The sequence below is a fragment of the Urocitellus parryii genome, chromosome 4, assembly GCF_045843805.1.
Source record: "Urocitellus parryii isolate mUroPar1 chromosome 4, mUroPar1.hap1, whole genome shotgun sequence".
In the NCBI taxonomy this organism is placed as follows: Eukaryota; Metazoa; Chordata; class Mammalia; order Rodentia; family Sciuridae; genus Urocitellus; species Urocitellus parryii.
In genome coordinates, this window is record NC_135534.1 from 89,637,752 (window position 1) to 89,658,047 (window position 20,296).

General features: G+C 34.4%; 1 protein-coding gene across 1 annotated transcript in view; it reads right to left on the reverse strand.

Moving 5' to 3' along the window:
- Positions 1–20,296, reverse strand: part of Pgr (progesterone receptor) — a 74,813-nt gene that overhangs the window by 21,199 nt on the left and 33,318 nt on the right. The window contains exon 4 of the mRNA XM_026392494.2: positions 6,888–7,193. Within this exon, the coding sequence (XP_026248279.2) occupies positions 6,888–7,193 (306 nt within the window). The remainder of the gene's footprint in view (positions 1–6,887; positions 7,194–20,296) is intronic.

Here is a 20,296-nt window from a genome sequence, read left to right on the forward strand (position 1 = left end):
TCTTTTTGTATTTGCATTTTGGGGTTATTAATGTCTTGAAATGAATAGACACTTTCATTATATTAAAAAAGTCTAATTTTGTTGAAATACCTTAAAACTTACCCAATTCCCAATATCTATAACAAAAAGCACATTTCCATCTAATAGAATGGAACTCAGATAATCTACATTTTCTCCACCTTCAGAGGGCTTCTCTCTGATAAATGCACAAGGTTAAACCAACTAGAACATGCTTAGTACAGAAGTGCAGTGTTTTTTCCTCCATTAACTGTAATATAATTCCATCACCTTATACTGAAATAAAGACGGGAATGCTGAGAAAAAATTCCTCATGGTGATATTGATCTGGCAAACAGTACATTTGAGCTGATATCAAAATGGAAAGTCTTCACACAGAGATGTGATGAATGATTGTTAATTGTGTTTAACAAGTGGTATAAAAATACCTTTCCCTTCAAGTGACTTACCTGATAATTCCTGAAAAATACAATTGTTAATGCTTAAAACAAATTAAAAGACATACATAGTAAAGAGATGCTTGTATGATCTGCTAGGTTCTCTGGATAATTTCTGGTAAATTACCTATGGGTTATGTTTCTCTACCTTCTCTACCTGAGCACCTCTAGACACAAGGTACAAATTTTCATACACAATTATGAACTTTGAGGAGCATAGAGTAGCTTCACTATAATGCATGTAATCACCACATGTTTGATGACTTATGAACATGATTTGATGTTTTAATGATCTAAGGCAGAATAGTTCTTTTTGTATCAATTCCATACTTTAAATTTCTATAAGTCATTTTTAAACACTTAATTGAAGTGAAGCATTATGCTCACAACTAAGCATAAAGATTACAAAGATTCCTTTTCTGCCTTTAACACTTACATTCTGGTGGGACAGAAAGAAAAGCAGAACACAATTTTAACTCAGAGTGATAGTGTTATGGTTGACAAATGCAAGGTGGACATGGAAGAGTCAGTGGAATCTTCCCAAGGAAGTGCTGGATAATGTGATTCTTGATAGCTCCTAAGGGGCCAGCCAGGGGAAGATGCAAGAGAACAGACAGGCCTCCAAGAAGGGAAAACAGAGCAAAAGGCTGGAAACTGAGAAAAAGGCATTTTGAAAACTGGATTTAGAGTTGTTTGAAGAAAGGAATGGTAAGAGATATTGTTGCAAAAATCAGGAGCAAGACCCCAGAGGGCCTTGGGTGTTAAGGCTAACGAGTTTAGACTTTACTTTGAAAAGAAAAGGAAAAAACATAATTGATTATAATTGCTTAAGAAAGATGATTCTTAAGGTATAATAGAGAATTGTTAGAGGGCCAAAAATCAAGGATGACAACCAAACTAAGTCTGGGCAGGAGCAATGGAAATAGGATGAATAATGAGTCATGTATTTATAAGTACAGCTGAGAGACTTTGACGAGTACCCTGGACAAGGGTTGAAGATGAAAGTAAGTTAAAAATGCTACTAAAGATTCTGGCTGAATTGTCATGTCAAGTTAAACAAAGAGGATTTGGGTTTATGGAGTAGAAGGTCATGCTGACTTGGAAATTCGTCTGGGTGGGAGATATAGAGTAAGCACTTAAAATATTTGGTTCAGTAGCTTAGTAGGGGGTGTAGGCTGATGTGTATATTAATAGTAGAGCACTAGAGTGGAAAGTCAGTAAAGACAGGACTAAGAATGAGCTCACCCAGGCCATGCAGACGAAGAAATTACTGGAACAAAAAACAGAACTCTGACATGCCGAATATATGGTGTGGGTGGAAGAGCATGTACATAAGGAGTCAAACAATGTGCAATTGGAACAAAACATATCTACCTGAAAATAAAATGATAAATGCAAAGAAAGAGTTTCAGCACTAAATGATTACTTTGCCAACAAACCCTCTGACACATGAGGCGTGTTAAGAGTTGAAAATATTCATTTATTTTATAAGTAAAAATTTTTGTCAACATTGAAAATAGTAATTTCAGTAGAATGGGGTTTTTGAAAAATCGTTTATGAAGGCCTTCATAAAAGCCCTTCATCACCTAACTTTTCTCCTAGTAAGTCACTTTCATTTCTCTCTCATCACATTTTTAAAAGGCAATAATTCAATTTGCTCATTTGATTTAGGAAGAAAGGAAAAAAAATCCTTCCTTTGTCACAGATACAATGACTACCAATGACTCAAGAGATGTTTTGGCATGTGTCAAATCAGAAAACAAGACAAAGTACTGTTTCAGTCTTCTGATAATAAAACTTTAAATATTCTGGCTAATTGAAATCAAGAAAAAAGAGAGGTGTCAAAAATGCAATATTTAAAATGTGAAAACATTGACCTGAATAGATATTTCACCAAATGGAAGTTATCAAGGAAAAATTTATAAAAAGGAAAAGTTTTCCCCAGCCTTCTCTGTTGACATACAAAATGAAGACTATTCAAAGTGAAACTGGGTAATAAATATTTACCAATTTAATTTCCAAAATCTACCCTGACTTTTAACACCCTCCTTGATCAGCCTACAACTCATATCTCTAAGTTTACTTTCCACTACTCACTTCAATATCAATTTATTATTAGTGGTTTCTTGATACTTGTGTGATGAAACCCCCAGAAGGTCCATATTAATTGTGGTAATGTTTTAACATTTGCATACACAAATGTGTTTTCTCAATTAGCAGCTACTAAAAACTTAAATTAAGATCCTATGCATGACAGCTTTAAAGAAGAATTAAATTATGGCATTTGCCAGTAAATGGATGGAGTTGGAGATTATCATGCTAAGCAAAATAAGCTAATCCTAAAAAACTAAAGGCCTGTTTTCTCTAATATGCAGATGCTAATTCACAACAAGGTTGGGGGGGGGACTAGAGAAGAATAGATTTACCTTAGATAACTAAGAGGTAGAGGGAAGTGAGGGGAGGAGAGGGGATGTGATGATTGGAAGGATAGTAGAACAAAACAGACATTATTGTTATATATATATAAATACATATAACAATATATATATATACATGACCAGTGTGCTTCTACAATGTGTACACTTAGAAAAATGGAAAATTATATCCCATCTGTGTATGATATGATATATCAAAGTGCATAAATGCATTCTACTGTCATGTATAACTAATTAAAACAAATAAAAAAATGAAAAATGAAAAAAAATCAAGGGCTAGGAATATATTTCAGTTGATGGAGTACTTGCCTTGCATGCACAAATCCCTGGGTTCAATCCCCAGCACCACCAAATATATATATATATGTGTGTGTGTGTGTGTGTGTGTGTGTGTGTGTGTGTGTGTGTTTGTGTGTATAAAAGCTCCTATGAATGAATGAATGATAATATTTTAATGTTATTAAAAGGGAGCCTTGGATTTGAAAAGATTGGAAGCCACTGTGTTATTTTGGTTTCATTCATTATTCACCAAGTATGTCTCATGCTTTCTTTTTTTATGCCATCAACCACACTTCTCTTTCTATCTGGAAAGTTGCTTTCTTTCTTTCTTTTTTTGGTACTGGGGATTGAACTCAGGGGCACTTAACCACTAAGCTACATCCCCAGCCCTTTTTTGTATTTTATTTAGACAGGTCTCACTGAATTTCTTAGGGCTTTGCTAAGTTGCTGAGGCTACTTTTGAACTTGCAGTCCTCCTGCATCAGCCTCCTGAGTTGCTAGGATTACAGGTGTGTGAAACCATGCCCAGCTATCTATTCATTTTTAAAAAAATTTTTATTGGTGCATTACAATTACTCTTAATACTGGTGATGGCTTCCTCTTCTAATCAAGATAAACTGAATTATGGTTTCTCATTTCTCTAGTGCCTGTCAAAGTGCTTTCTGTCCCTACTTTCTTTATATCTGTATTTTATGTCATCTGTACCTACACTGTCTAATGTCTTATTTCTCTCATTGGATAAAAAATTTCCTAGTAGCAGAAATATCTCATATTCATTTTTAAAAATAACTATTTATTTATTCTTTTATGTGGTGCTGAGGATTGAGCTCAGTGCCTCACACATGCAAGGCAAGCACTCTACCACTGAGCCACAACCCCAGCCCTCTCATATTCATTTTTAAAATTTTACAGATAATGTGTTCTTTCAAACTGTAAATTAGAAGAGACTAATCACCAAAACTGCAGGTAATGTAAAATCATTGATATACAAGTTCTAAATGTCAGAAGCAATATATTCTAAGAGATGGTTTGTAAATATGCTGTCAGGAGGCTAGAGCATCTTCCAAGTCTCCATTGAATAGAAAAAGTATATCTCTGAAATACTAGTGGAGAGAAGTAAGAAAAGCTATGGTTATTGTAACCTTGCTTAAGATCAACAGGTCAAATATAGACAACAGAATATAGACAAAGAAGCAATGAGGAAGCTTTGATTAGGCAATAAGAATCCTCTGGGCACCTGCAGATTTATACCGAGGGGCACTCATGAGTGCAATGATCTTTGTTCTGAAGATCATTCTGCATCTGATCTTAATCTGACATCCAAATATACTTTCTCTTAGGAAAGAATGACCTGATCTGTTAACATGTTTTTCTAACATCTGGTGTGTGTGTGTGTGTGTGTGTGTGTGTGTGTGCGCGCGCGCGCACACACACACTAACGCACACATGCCTGCATGTAATGTATACATATTGCACTGTAAATAAGTAAGTTCACATTCTGACTTATTATAAAAGACCCATTAACAAAAGTCCATCTTCCATCGACCTTTTAGTCTTACTACACATGAAAAAATGGATAAAATAAATTTATGTGCAAAACTGACAGCTAAAAGCTAGAAAGCACTGCACCATTATTTAATTGCCACCATTGTTTAATTGTTGTCTCTTGCACACTGGAGGTGTGTAAGCAACATGTATGAAGTGAATCAGTGAATAAAAACTGCAACCTTGATTAATATCAACTGAAATCAGTTTGGAGTAGCAAATAATACCAGATTACAGTCCTTTTTCAGAAGTCAATATAGTCACTTTTATTTGTCAACCACTTTCACTATTCATTCAGTAATGCTATTCCCAGCAAGCAGTCTTTTCAAATGTGGTTTAAAAAGACCACAGACTGCATAATATTTTGATCATGTCAATGATTTCCTTGTTTATAGTTAATGAAAACAGTATGTATAATCATGGTATTGCAATCATTCAGGTTTGCTACATGTAAATTATATTTTGAAACATTAAAAAAGTTGCCATCAAATTCAATTTAAAACTTTTCTTTCATTCTTTTTTGATATTGTGTGCAAGCCAAAATTTCCTGGTAGTTACCTGTTTCAACCAAAAAAGCTTACTTAGTTTTAATCAAAAGTAAATAAATTGTCTTTTAAATTATGATTATTTTCTAAATCTTCCAGCTAATGGTAGAATCTTTTAAAAATATTTTCATTAGTGCATTATAGTTATACATAACAGTTAATTTCAATTTGAATGCTCATAAATGCATATAACATAATTTGCTTCATTTCAATCCCCAAAACTTCCCATCTCTCCCTTCCTCCCTCCCCCGACCGCTTTCTTCACTGATATTCTTCCTGTTTATTTATTTTTATGGCATCAATGATAGAATATTTTTAAATATTGAAGAAATTCCAAAATACAAACAAAAGGAATATATTGTATATTGGCAAATATCAAAGAAATCACCATTCCCAAATAATAGAAAAACAGAAAAACTAAAAGCATTTTAAAACACATATCTTTAAACAATTTTATCAATGTATTATGACATTTTGCTCCGTAAATATTTATTGAATTTCATAATCTTATTACAGTAAGTTCTAAGTTTTCAAAACTTTTCTAATTGGAAAAATATTACCTGTTCAAGGCCTTTCATCTATAATGAAGCTAACAAGAACCTGGCATTTTGATTTTTCTTTAAAATTACATCATTTTGTTAGTATACTAAATTTTATTAACTTTGCTTAAAACAATTTTTTTAAAGATTCAACAAACAGGAATCTATTTTTCTGTTTCATGTAACCTTGAATGTTCAATACAATTCATGTATTATATTTCAAATCTTTCAGGTAGAATAATAACTGAGAAATATATTAAGGCAAATTGGGAAGAAATTATTTTTTAAAAAGCTATTGAATTTTCTTGGGGACAAAAAGGACATAATATGTTTCATTCTTGATCAGATATTAGAAAAATAAATTGTTCTAAGGAAGTATAAGGATATCACTGATGTGAAGAGCATATAGTTATTGGAAAAAGTGTTCTATTTCTAATCAGAGATTAACACCTCCATAGCAATTGCTACAAGTCTTCTGGCTCTGCAGTCTGAGATTTGATCAAATGAGAATTTTTGTCCTTGTTATTCTTTCAACCCTCTTGGCACCTATGGAGCTATGCTGAGGGAGCAAAGACAGCTAGAAAGTGACTGAAATACTTTCAAAATGATACAATCCAGTTCTCTCTGCTGCTGGGCAATTCCTCCTTTATTCCTACATGAATTAGAGGAAATGGTGATTGGAAGTTCATTTCTTTTTATGTTTGTTAATTTTGTTTTGTTAATTGACTTGACAGCTTACTATACTCTGAATGCTATTTTGATTTGTTATATGAGTAAATGTGTTCCATTTTATTTTCCACCAAATGAAGTTAATTCAATTAGGGTTTAGAATTTAAAAAAAAAGATAGTCAACATGTATTTTCCTGAACTATAACAAAAATATACTGTTCCTTACCTGTTTCATATATATAATTCTTAATTTATCAACAGGATTCAACATTTTCTCTACTTTTGTGTTTCTATAGCACATATAAAATATTTAACAAATATTTTGAGCCACTGAAACATATTTTAATATGCTAAACAGTCTGTGTAGTTAATTAACAGTAAAAATTTTAATGCCTGATAATACATATAAATTATGATTACCTGGTAGTGATTTAGACCACTTGACCACTGTAAGAAGTTGCCTTTCACATAGTTGATTAAGACTGGTCAGCAAAGAGCTGGAGGTGTCCGGTTTTGTGTTGTCATGTCCTGCATAGACCACATCTGGTTCAATGTTCATCAACAGGCTGATCAGTGAGGGGATCAACTGAATATCTTGACTTGGTGAAAAAGTGATTCTCTGGCTTAGGGCTTGACTTTCATTCGAAATGCCCACTGGCTGAGAGAGAGCAACACCATCCAGTGCTCTCATAACTCTGACTTTATTGAATTTTTTAAACTTTCGACCTATGAGAAGAACAAAGAATGACATATAAATACATACTAACTAAATATCCGCAGTATAATGATTTTCTTAAGCTGTAGAATCACAGCATTATGGATTTTAGCATCAATCCAGTAAAATAAAATAAAATCCAATGTTACATCTTAGATTTGAATTAAATGACATGAGTGTCCATTGGGTTAGTGGGTTATGGGTAATTACACAAGAATCCAGCAGGGGGTTTTGAAACTCTGTGTGAAAAAAGAAATGAAAAAACAAGTAGCTTTTAGTAGAATTACCCTCACTATTCTTCTGACAGGACTGTCTCCCAGAAGCTAATGCTACAGACTACATTAATTGAAGTATAGTTCATAGAAGTTGTTGGGAGTTGTTGGGGTTTTATTCTTTTAAGAAACTTTTAAAATATATGCATATATGCAAACCTCACAAAATTTTTTATTCACTTTTAGCAGGTTCATAGATGTACTGAAATCAAAGCATGGACTATTCTGAGACGGAAGGTACCAAAATTAAGAACACCTTTTCTAAATTGAGGGAAGATGGAGTTTGCACCTTGCAGTCCATGCTGGTCAGACACATTTGCATTTCTAAACAATTTCCAGGTTAGGAAGAACAAAATGCCTGATGGTGAGATGAGTAGAATTTGCCTCATTAGGACAGATTGAAGGGGATCATGATGCTGATCCCAGCTGCTGCTACTTCACAGATGTCCTAGCATGAATTAGAGAAAGTCATGAAGACCTGAAGGCATATGTTGTTTAGCCCCCCACCTGCTCTGTGCCATGCATGAGCTGCCTACCAGTGTGAAGCAACTGTGCTGCTTGCTGACTACTTACAATAATCTAGACCTGGTCTGGCTCACAGACATGTTTTGTTTGGCTCATACAATGCTGGCCAGAGTTATAAAAACATCCTTGAATTAGTTAGGTGGCAGTAATCTGTTAAAGCTGTTTCATCTGCTGCTTTTAGATGAGGCATGGGCATTCCAGTCTGCCCAATTCCCACCACCATAGGCCCAGTGGTTAGTTGAAGTTTTACCACCACTCTACCCAGTTAAGTAAGCTACTTGCTGGACTATGTAAACATGGGTCTTTGTGATTTTTGAGTTCAGGTATTATCATAAAGATAAAGGATTCTACTTGTTTTATAAAGCTCTAAAGAGTTGAGCTAGAACTTTTAGGTAACAGTGGAACAATTGTCAGGATCAATATGCAAAAAGAATTCAGAACTGTAAACAGAGTTCCAATGGGTTTCCTGGGGAAGGAATGGGTCACTCGAGGAAAGGGAAATAATATTTATGAAGGGAGCATTTACTAGTGGATGGTAAAAATTTTATATGTGTATCTTTTAAGCCTTATAACAGTCTTGCAAGGTAAGAATAATTAACTCCATTTGTAGATTAGGAAAAGGAAAAGTGGAGACGATGTCTTGCACAGTGTTAGAGTAGTAGATCTCAGATTATGTGGCTCCTAAACCCCAATCCTTCCTAACCCCTGACACTAACTCACTGACATTTCAGCCATGGGCTGCATTTTTATTTGGTAAGATTCTGGCAGAGAGTTTAGGCAAGAGACTGAAGGAAAAAGCACAAAATTTGAATTCAGTAATTTTTAAAGTTGGTTCCAATCCCCAAATAATATGATTAACAGAAAACAACACACCCACCTGAAATCAAACACTGTTTTTCCTTCTAATTTGTTTTTTTTCTTTATATTCTGCATTTTATTCATAATAATGAAATGCTTAGTATTTAATGTCCTAAGTGTAATTTAAATCAGAAAGTTGGATTCTAAAGAAAAGTCAAATTTAGTACTTACATTTAAGATGTACTGCTTTTATATTTATAAAAAACAAATCTTTATATCTTCTAGAAGGCTACACAGATTGAATATAAAAAATCAAAATTTCCTTCAGTTATCAAAACCAGGTCATTTTATAGTTTAGTGGTATAGTAATTCAAATTGAAAACTTAAATGCTTGCAGTTAAAAAAAAAAACAGAAAAAAAGGTTAAAAGACTCATACCCACCCCTTCCAGTTGTCCTATTATCATTGTCATCTTTTAGCTATTAAAAAAAATTATTTACAAACCATTTTATTGTGATTCATAACACAATTGAAGCACACAGCTAAAGCACATCTTTGTAAAGCTAATTCCCAGCCCCAGGTGTAGAATGGTGCAGCACCCCAGGAAGCCCTCTGAACCTTGTCCCCTCAGTGGACATAACTAGCCTGCCTTCTGCAGCAATTCTTCCCTTGCTTTTCTTCTTACTCTAATGTATTTTAACTTCCTTTCTCTGTTTTACACCCTTAGGGTGCTCTCTTCATCAGGATTTTATTACATTATGAAATGCTGGAGTCTCTTTGAAAACAGAAGCAAATGCTTGACACACTGATTAAACTTTAGAAAGTATTTCTAAAATAAAATGAAATCCCCAGATAATTTACTAATAGTTCTGCTTATGATCAAGTCTTTTCACAAGCGCTAGGGAAAATATGAAAATACACAATGAACACAAAGTCAAAAAGTGAACTAACTCCAGTCAGAATGGCAATTATCCAGAATATGCATGATAACAAAAGCTGGCAAGGATGTGGGGGAAGTGGTGCATCCAGCAAATTGTCAGGGAAAAGCAGTATGGAGATTTCTCAAAACACTAGGAATAGAACCACCATTTGACCCAGCTATCCCACTCCTTGATATTTATTCAAAAGAACTACAATCAGCAAACTATAGTGATATTACTGCTTCAATGTTCATAGCAGCACAATTCACAATAGCCAAGTTATGAAATCAGCTCAGATGCCTGTTGATAGTTAATGGATCAGGAAAATGTGATACATATACACAAAGGAGTTTTACTCAGTAATAAAGAAGAATGAAATCATTGCATTTGCCAGGGAATGGATGGAACTGGAGAACATCATGCTAAGTGAAATAAGCCAGACTTATGAAACCAAAGACCAAATGTTTTCTCTCATATGCAGAAGCTGGAGAAAAATAAGGGGGAAAATAGCAGGGGGGCGGGTCAGATATCATAAAGATCAATGGAGTAGAAGAAGTAGGTTAAGAGGGAGGAAGGAGGGATGGGAAAGGAAGGAAATACAGAATAAATATAACAAAATCATGCTATATGCATATATAAATATACAATAGGGACTTTCATCTGTATGGTAAATGTATAAAGCACCAATCAAAAATAAATAATGGGAGCTGGGGATGTGGCTCAAGCAGTAGCGCGCTCGCCTGGCATGCATGCGGCCCGGGTTCGATCCTCAGCACCACATACAAAGATGTTGTGTCTGCCGAAAACTAAAATAAATAAATAAATATTTTAATAAATAAATAAATAAATAATGAGTGAAAGGAAGATCAGCAGAGTACAGGAAGAAGAATAGTGGGAGGGAGAAAGGGAGGGTAAGTGGTGGAGAATGTGGACTGAAATGGAGTAAATCAGATTCCATGCATATTTGATTTTGTCAAATGAATCCAACTACTATGTATAACTATAATGCTCCAATTTTAAAAATTAAAAATTTTTTAAAAAGTGAACTAACATTGAGCTAGGTCACTTATACACCTTATCTAATTGATTAAGCCTTTTAAATAAAGATTAGCATTTTAAAGATGAAAGATTAAATCATAGAGGTTAACTGGCCAAATTCATAATGATAATAGATTTACAGAGAAGAGCTATTAATCAAAGGCTATCTTCATTTATTTTTTTATTCAAACACGAAACATTTATTGGCTTCCTGTGCCAGGCACAGACTAAGGTTTGAGACCACAGCAGTAACCACAAAGTGTCTCCTTTTGGGACATCTATATCTGGTGGTAAGATGCAGAAGATAGAGAGGGTCCTTGATGAAAGAGTGAGTTAGTGCTAAACAATGGTACATGTTATGGATAAAATATATGCACTATAATAGAAAGTGACTTGAAGGAATGGTGTAGCATGTATGGTCAGGGGGAAAATTGGTTAACTTCAAAGCTGGAGGTTTCCATTAGATCCTACGGTTGCCCCTTTCAATGGCCATTATTTCTTGAAGTCCATTGACTAATGACTCTTTGGGAGCTAATCAAGCAGTGGCCATCAAAGGAGAACTTTTCACACCAGGAGAATCATATTTAATAATTTTTAAAAATGTATAGTATTATTAAGACATATTTTCCTAAAGTATTAAATTGCTACAATCTTGCCATATCTATCATCTACCTCCTATCACGACTATCAGTTTGTTCTTCCAAAATACTTGTAGAAGACATAGTAAACCATGCCTTTGTCTGTAGCTTATGAAAGTATTTTAAAAAAATGGGGTTGGCCATATCTGGGTATGGGTCCTGTCATATAAAAACTTCTTATCTGGTATAGATTAGTTTACTTGACCAGATTAGTTTACTTGACTACATATCAATTTACTCATTTTTTTTCAATTAGGGTATATAATAATTAACTTGCAATATCATGGTTAGCCTAGGAAAGATGATGTGTAAAGCCACATAGTAGAGTGCTTGGACTATAGTAGACACAAATGGTAGTCAGGACTTTTGGAACTTGATTGGAAGGAAGTAAGGAAAAAAAGGAAACTATACCTTTGGTTAGTTTTCATTATCTGATAAAAAATAAGTGTTCCTAATCATATATTCTCCTTTTCCCCCCAATCTAAGCACACAATGGCATCTATGACCATATATAAGACCAGCTGGATTATCACCATTAAAGACATGTCTTTTTCTCAGTGCATCTCACAGCCTTTAATACACTGCATGAATTATGAATTTCTAAGACAATAATATTAATATGTAGCATTTCTCAAGTATATCTTACCTCTTCACTTGATTAAAACCTACTGCCATCTCATAAAAGTAACATCTTAGAAAGCATTACTTTAGAACGTTTTCTTTTTCTGAGTCTTGCTTTCAAGATCAAGCCTATGATTTGGAGCTTCTTATTTCCATTATCTAGTATCTGGTCACAGATTTTTCTCTTTGCAAATTAAATGAAACTGTAATTCATTTGGTTAGCTGTGTATTTAATAACATCTAGTTATGAACCATTATCTTTGGTATCATATGAAATATGAACCACAAAGTTACATGTGCATCTGTGCTGATCTAACATTAGATGTACGTTAGAGTGAAATATAGAAAGGATTGTTTTCCAGTATTTCTGCTATAGGTGGTAATTTTAAGTTAATCTAGAGCTCAAAAGAGGTTCAAGTTAGAAATATAATTTTAGAAACCACATACACATTTGTGGCACAAATCAGATCCCAAGGAATAAGGATACTGAGAAGAAAAGGGTCAAAGTTTCCTTGCCCTCTGCATGACATTCATTCAAAGTAGTGCTTCTTTGTTATCTTTGTATGTTGTCTGTAGTATCTTACAGTGTCCCAACACATGCGTGCTAAGTGAATGGGAGGATGTGGCATTGTGTCTTCCGGCCTCCCACTCTCAGTGCCTACCCATCAGCATCCTCAGTTGCTGTGTTTGCTCCCTTCACTACCTACAGCTTCCCCCACCAGCAAGTTGCCCATCAGGAGACAGGTCTGCTCTACTCATCAACGAAACATCTGAAGCTTTACAAACTGCCCATCATACTGAACTTCCAACTCATATTTACTGAGTTATTGAAGTTGTTGTTTTGACCTCACTTAAAAGCTTCTGAAAACAATATTACAGCAAGAGTATTGAAAAGGGAAGGTAGACAGCAATGTGACTCTTTTATTGATTTAAAAAACTTTATATACGATACCCTTTCAAAGAAGGGATTGCTAAATTTACTACTGAAGAACCACTGTTAAACAATAAAATAAACATATCTATAGAATTTCATATAATTATAAGTTTATAATTTGTTGATAAGGAGATGAAGGGTATGGAAGTTTCCATAGTTTTGCTGGAAAGAGGGGAGATTTGAACTGAGATGCTAAAGAATAGGTATGAAGTGATAAGAAAGTCAATGGACAGAGAGGCTTAACAGTTGTCTGTCATTCAACCCAATACATGAGGTTTTGAGGAATGGAAGTAAAGGAATCGATCTTTGGAAGCTTAGGGGAAAAGAAGGTCAATCTGGAGAAAACTTTCTTTGTAGTTAATCTCTAGTGTGGGTGACCCTGTACTCTGCTTCTCCTCTTGTTACAATAAAGGAACTGCTCGTTACTCTCATTTCAGCACTGTCTTATTCCTTCTCATTTTTCAAGGACTTTTCTTTAAAACGTTCTCATCTGTATCCTCTAATAGTCCATCTTGAGTATTCTCTGTCATGTGAAGAGATGTGCACCCTCTCCTCCAATTCTCCTAGCTCCAATCCTGTTATTCTTCACCTTATTCCAACAAACTGTTCTCAGCAAGGTCACTGATGATTTTCACATATCCAAAAAACCAAAAAACAAAACAAAACAAAAGAACAATGGTCAATTCTCAGTCCTTGTCTTATTCAACCTGTTTGTAATGCTGGACAGAGTAGGTCATTTCCTTCTTGCACACTATTCACTTGGCTTTCACATAGCTCACCCTTGTTACTACTCCTTCAGTTTTTCTGCTTGGCTCTTTTACATCTTCTTGACTTACAAATCTTGGAGTTCACCTGGGGCTCAGTTATGTGAGCTCTTTTAGATATCTATTTTCTCTTTCTAAGTATTTGGGTCTTTAATATTAAAGACAGAAAAATTACCAAATGTATAACTCCAGCCCCTTTTATTTCTGAGAATTCTAGACTCAACTACCCAACTGTCTACTTAGTATCCCCACCTAATAAACTCCTGAAACACATTTTTTTTACAGCAGAACTTTAATACACAGATTCCAAAATTGCAGCTTAGTTTTGTAACTCAATCTATGCACCTGCTATAGCCCAAAACTCTATAGAGTCATCCATCACTTATTCTCCTATATCATGTCCACTTCACCAGCATTCCTAAAGGATACTACGAACATAACCAAAGTCATTTCCACTTCTTCCACCACAATCCAGGCCATCATTATCTCAGATAAACAATCACAAATGTCCTGGATGGGTTTCCTGCTTTCACCTTCTGTGATCTATTCTCTACACAAATGAGTGAGCCTTTAAAAACCTAAATCAGACTATGCCAGTCCTTATTCAATACTTTGTGACTTCCATTGTACTTAGAATGAACTTCAAATTCTTTATCAAGCCCTATTTGGCCTACCATAATATTGCATAATCAGTCTCTCCTATTCTTTCCCTCACTGCATTCATATTGATACCATGTTGTTCTGGGAACTTCTTAAGTGTTGTATCAGGCAACAATATTTTATGTTGTGTCTATTTTGTGTTCATCTCTGTCCTCAATTAAAGCATAAGCTCCTTGATTATAAAACCCTACCCCGTACAGTGATTTTGTTGAATAAAATAATAAGTGTACAGCAAGAAAAATCCTGTTTGCCACAAGGACTCCACAAGTACCTGGCCTCCTGCCATAGACCTTTTGTTCCCTGAACGCTGGGAAGAAATCCAAAGGGAATTTCTCCTCCGTAAAAGACACAATCAAGGGCAGGAACTTTAGCATATTTCCCATTAGAATATTTAGAATTAGCATATCCCTGCAAAGTGGTTAATACCTTTCCATGACAGCTACTTTTATATCTCCAATCACTGTTTCCTTCTCTTCTACATCCATCCAAATGGCTGAGATTTCACATCTTGAAGCTCAAGTAATAAGGGGCTAAACAAAATAAGGCCTGGTGAATCAGGAAAAGAAGACAAGGAAAACCAACTAACAATCACTAAGTTGAATAGCAGATGAAGACAAGAGTGGCCCAGATTTAAATGTGTAATAGGTATCAAACATATACCATCAGAATTCAGTAAAAAAAATAGAAATAATAAAAAGAGACTATAAAAGCAAAAATCAGATGTAAAACATATGTAAGTTAGAAGAGGAATTGTGAAAAATGTGAAAAAAAATGTGAAACAAAAATTTCAAAGAATCCCACTGCATGTCAAATACTTGTGAAGATTTAAATTTTCAGACAAAAATGATTTTACTCTGTTTCAAGAAAAATTAATAGATTAAGGTAGAGCTAAATCCTGAACTTCAAGGATTAGTTACTGAACTCTAAGGATTAATAAAGCCATCCAACCAGAAGAAACCAGTCATCAACCAAAGGAAACCAAAGGGAGTTGAGAATCTCAGGTTTCCATTCAGTTGTCTTACGTACCCAAAGACAATGGCACAGATATAGGAGGAATGGGGAAGGCCAAAACCACATGTTTTTCTATGCTTTAGTAAAACTGTGATGAAGATTTAGGAAGTCAAGGAAGTGGTGTGTATTGTAGACCTCTCACTGTCACCTCGCTTCTTTACCTCACTTCTCCTACCTACATCCTAGGCCACACAAATTCCTTTCCCTCTCCCTCTCTCTCATCTTCAGTAGATCAAATTAGCAAGTATCGTTTGTACCTTCAGCATGCTCCTGGAATCACAGACTCTTCTCTCAAATAGCTATCAAAGCACTTCTAACTCAAAATGCCTAAGATGATCTCCTCTCCAGGAAAAAATTCAACTAATAAATACATTCCTACCTTTAGAAGTATTGTTTTCTACTATGTGAAGATGTGTTTCCAATTATGCTTCTATAGGCACATATGGTTTAACAACATAAATATATATAATAACAATATCTAGCAACTACTACTTTAATTATACCTCTAGCAGCTAGGATTCTGTAAATTAATTTCAACTCCAAGATGTATGCATAGATTTTTCAAGCTCTTATAAATAATTAAAAATTTTGTGAGGACATAAGAATGTGCTTTGTGTTAAAATTAAATAATTGTTTTGCCAATGATAATATTTGCCAAACTGCTTCAGAACATAAAAGATATTTGAAGCCAGGCATGGTGGTGGTGGTGCATGCCTGTAATCCCAGTGGCTTGGAAGGGTGAGGCAGGAGTATTGCAAGTTTAAAGCCAGCCTCAGCAATGGTGAGGCGCTAAGGAACTCAGTGAGGCTCTGACTCTAAATAAAGTATAAAAAAGGGCTGAGGCTCAGTAGTTAAGTCCCCCTGAGTTCAATTATTGGTAATTATATATATATATATATATACACACATATATAAAGATATTTGAAGCTGTCATGCAACAAGCATTTCTGTACACCAAACACTATGCTATACATTTTGGATATATAATTTCATTCACCTTCACCATAACTCTCAATATGTATTTGAACAGGGAAAAAACACAGATGTAAGGTTAAGATGTGTGTTTGAAATTCCACAGCTATTTAGTGTGGAATTTGAAATCAAACCCCATATTTTCTGACTCTGCATCCTGATTCTTTATTACAGTGCTGTGCGATGTCAGTTCTTACAGAGATAGTCCGAAAGTCCTCTTCTAACTTATTGATAAAATTTAAACTTTTAAGAGTAGAGTTAGTGTATTTGGTTAAACTCAAAATGAAATTGTAGATAAACTTCTCCTACTGGCAATTAGATACCTTATAAATCTCCTTTTCCAGAGTACCTAAAATAAAAATGATGAATAGAAAATAATCAGCATTTTTAAGTGCATATCTAAACTCTTCAAAGCCAGTAATATCAAAGGGTCAAAAATAAAGAACTCCTCTATCCACTGACAAACAAACATGGAAAGGAAGTATATCTGTTCTAGTCCTGGCTTGGTGTGTGGGTAAAGCCTCCTTTGATCATTCTTAATCACAGTTCCCCCTTATCCAGCTCTGCAGCTTGCAGTGATTTACTTTCAGTGTGTGGGAAAACTCAAGTATAAAGTAAATATAGAACCCTACATAGGGCAAAGAGGAGGGAGGGAAAGGGAGGGGGCAAGGGGGTAAAAAAGATGGTGGAATGAGATGGACATCATTACCCTAAGTACATGTATGAAGACATGAATGATGTGAATATACCTTGTATACAACCAGAGATATGAAAAATTGTGCTCTATATGTGTAATATGAATTGTAATGTATTCTTCTGTCATATATAACAAATTACAATAAAAATTTTGAAAAAAACTTACAGAAATCCCTGAGCAGAACACAGAAGATCCAAATTGAACAAATTCCTCTTCTGTGTCGCTCCTATGTTAGTTTCTTAAATAATTCATGTACAATTATAGAAAACTAAAAATTACCAGAATCAGAATTAGTGCATCTCATTTATTATTTTAAACATAATTGTGGTTGGGCTGGAGATGTGGCTCAAGTGGTAGCGTGCTCGCCTGGCATGCATGGGGCGCTGGGTTCCATCCTCAGCACCACGTAAAAAATAAAATAAAGATGTTGTGTCCACTGAAAACTAAATATATATATATATATATATATATATATATATATATATATATTAAAAAATTCTCTCTCTCTCTTTAAAAAGCATAATTATAGTTATGTTAAATATATAATAAAATATGTGTACTGTTATTCTGTATTATAGTTTAAGAAATCAAACTTTTAAAGAACTTGACTTATTATATTCATTATATTTTATGTAATTTTCCCTATTGTTATATTCAGGTTTATCATTTGAAAGTCTTTGCCACAATAAACATTATACTATTATCTCTTAAAAAAATAGAAGTGGTCCTTCTCTTGTAAAAAAAAAAAAAACAGCTAAGGTGGCTTGAATAATGAGATGTAGATTCTCACTAGAGACAAGCACCCTCAATTAGGGCCACACAAGATTAAAAAATTAAACTCTTCCGAATATAAGCTAATGAACCAAAATTACAAATGTTTCAATGAATGAGAAATAGCAGAAACAATAAACAGTGTATTGGGTTTGGCTCATCCTGACTTTCGAGAACTGTGTCAAATATGCAGAATTTTGAAACTTGCTGTTCAAATACTTGTAACCAATGAAAGTCAAATGGGAGTATTTACACCAACATAATTGGGAATACTGTGAATAATCAGGATTATTTTACTCTATTTATTTATTTATGTTTAGAAAAATATATGTGGTTACCAGCATGCAAAAATGGTGAGTTTGGGGACGTTAATGTATACAATTGTTTAAGAATTAAGAACACAAGTATGAAAAAGCTACTCTAAAAGAAACATGTTAAAATGTTTTTAAAAATGTTAAAAAAGATACTACCACTAAAATGTAAAAAATTATTAAAGAACATAGTGCGAAAAAATTGTAAACTGGAATACAGAACTGACTAAATTATATATACTCTAGCAGATCATAACATGAGAAATAGTCAAAAGGGTTAAGATATATAGAGGATAGAATGCGCTAGTTCAATATCGATCTAATAAGTGTTCTAGAAGTAGAGAGAGGCAACAGGATGGAAGCAGTATTTGAATAATGCTGGTATCCTCCTAGTATTCAAATGTGGGTAAGCAGACAATAAAAAAGTCATAATAGCTAATTCTGAATACTGTTTGAAATTAGTGCTGTTTACTTTGCTGTCCCCTCTTTTGCTATTTGTCTTTATTTCTGGCAAAATATTTTATATTGAATGGATGACACAAGATGGTCAAGTGATAGTACTAATTTGTTGTATGGAAGAAAAGGAAGAATAATTATATTGAATATTAAAACATAAGTTTGATGGCAGCCAGAATCTTTCTGGGAAATGAATGAGGAAAGAGGATAAATACCAACAGGCAATTAAGAACTGGTGTAAATCCTTTTATACTACGATGATCATAATAAACACGGCTGTAGTTTGGGTGGATTTGCAGACGATCATCTCAATTGCCTGCATGGGATTATGGAAGTGTGTCTAGGATGATGACCACTGTGCAGTGATGGGACTGGTCCCTTTGGACAAGGCTCTAACAACCACTATTGCACTGAAATGTCTTGCTTTCCTTTTCTTAGGCTTCACCTCTGTTGTCCAGGTCAAAGCAGAGTATACCTGCATATATACTTCAAAGAAAGCATAGATGCTAGATCATAGAAAATACAAAGTAAAAGTATGTACCAAAAACCATATTAGAATTGATTTTTAAAATATGTGTCTTTATGTTTCAGTCATTCAAATAAAGTCACACTGCGACTGGAGAAGATATTTGAACCCCTCAATCTGTAATTTATATTGAGCTATTTTAATTGAAAATACTTGATACTGGTAGATCTAATGAACAGTTCTAATTGGCAGCCATAAAAGCAGTTCCCTATAAACAACAACAACAACAAAATTTAAGAAAACTAGTGAAAATGAATCCTCTAAGGACCATCGTCTGTAGGTGAGTGTAAGAGGGTGTTCTGGGTGAACACTTGGTGGTCAGAAAACACCATGTGGCTGCAGGCTTCAGTTCAGGGAACTGGGGACTGGTCAGAAGTATTGTCTATAAAAGATGCTATTTGGAAAGCCAAGGTTTGGGTAGAAAAGGAAAGGTGCATAAGAGGAAGACTGTGAAGTCTAAGGAGGTAGGTGGCAGCCATCGCACATAGCAATCCTTGCCTTAAAGACAGGACACATGGCTTCAGTTTTTATAGTAAAGGCACAGAACAGGTCTCTGTCTTTCCAGCAATAATATTGTTGTGTCCCAAATTTTTAAATTGTGGAATTCTTCAGGAAAAAAAAGAATCAAAAAGAAAACCAAAACAAAACAGATTTTAAAAAGTTTTACTACAGAAATCATACTTTATAGGCCAGGAAGTTATTCTCTTTGCCAAGAGAAGTAGGGGTGAATTTAGGTAAAGGAGGGAGAGGATGCGTAGAAGAGAAACTGGCTCTCAACACAACTTCTAAAAATTTATCCGCCACCCAAAATCCCATAAACAGTCTCTGGCTTTAAAAAAGATTTCAACAAACACAACTCTTCATTTAATCATCCCATCATGTAGAAAGCTACTTATTTTTGAAAGACCTTTGTAATAGTTTAGCATTCTTACCACAAATACAAAATACAGAGCTCTGTTCATTTCAGAAAAAACTTTGTGAGTCAGTAAACAAAAATGTTGTCTAAAGGAAAGAAGTTAGAAGAACACCTAAATTAGAAGATATATTACCATCACTAAGGATATAACTATCTTCCTACTCAGTACTGCACAGCAATCAACTAAATGCAGAAGTTCACTGTGACCTGTAAGGGAAGTGATTCATTAAAAATAAGAATCATATGCAACAAAAAGACCAAACGGCTTAAACATAATTCTTACAA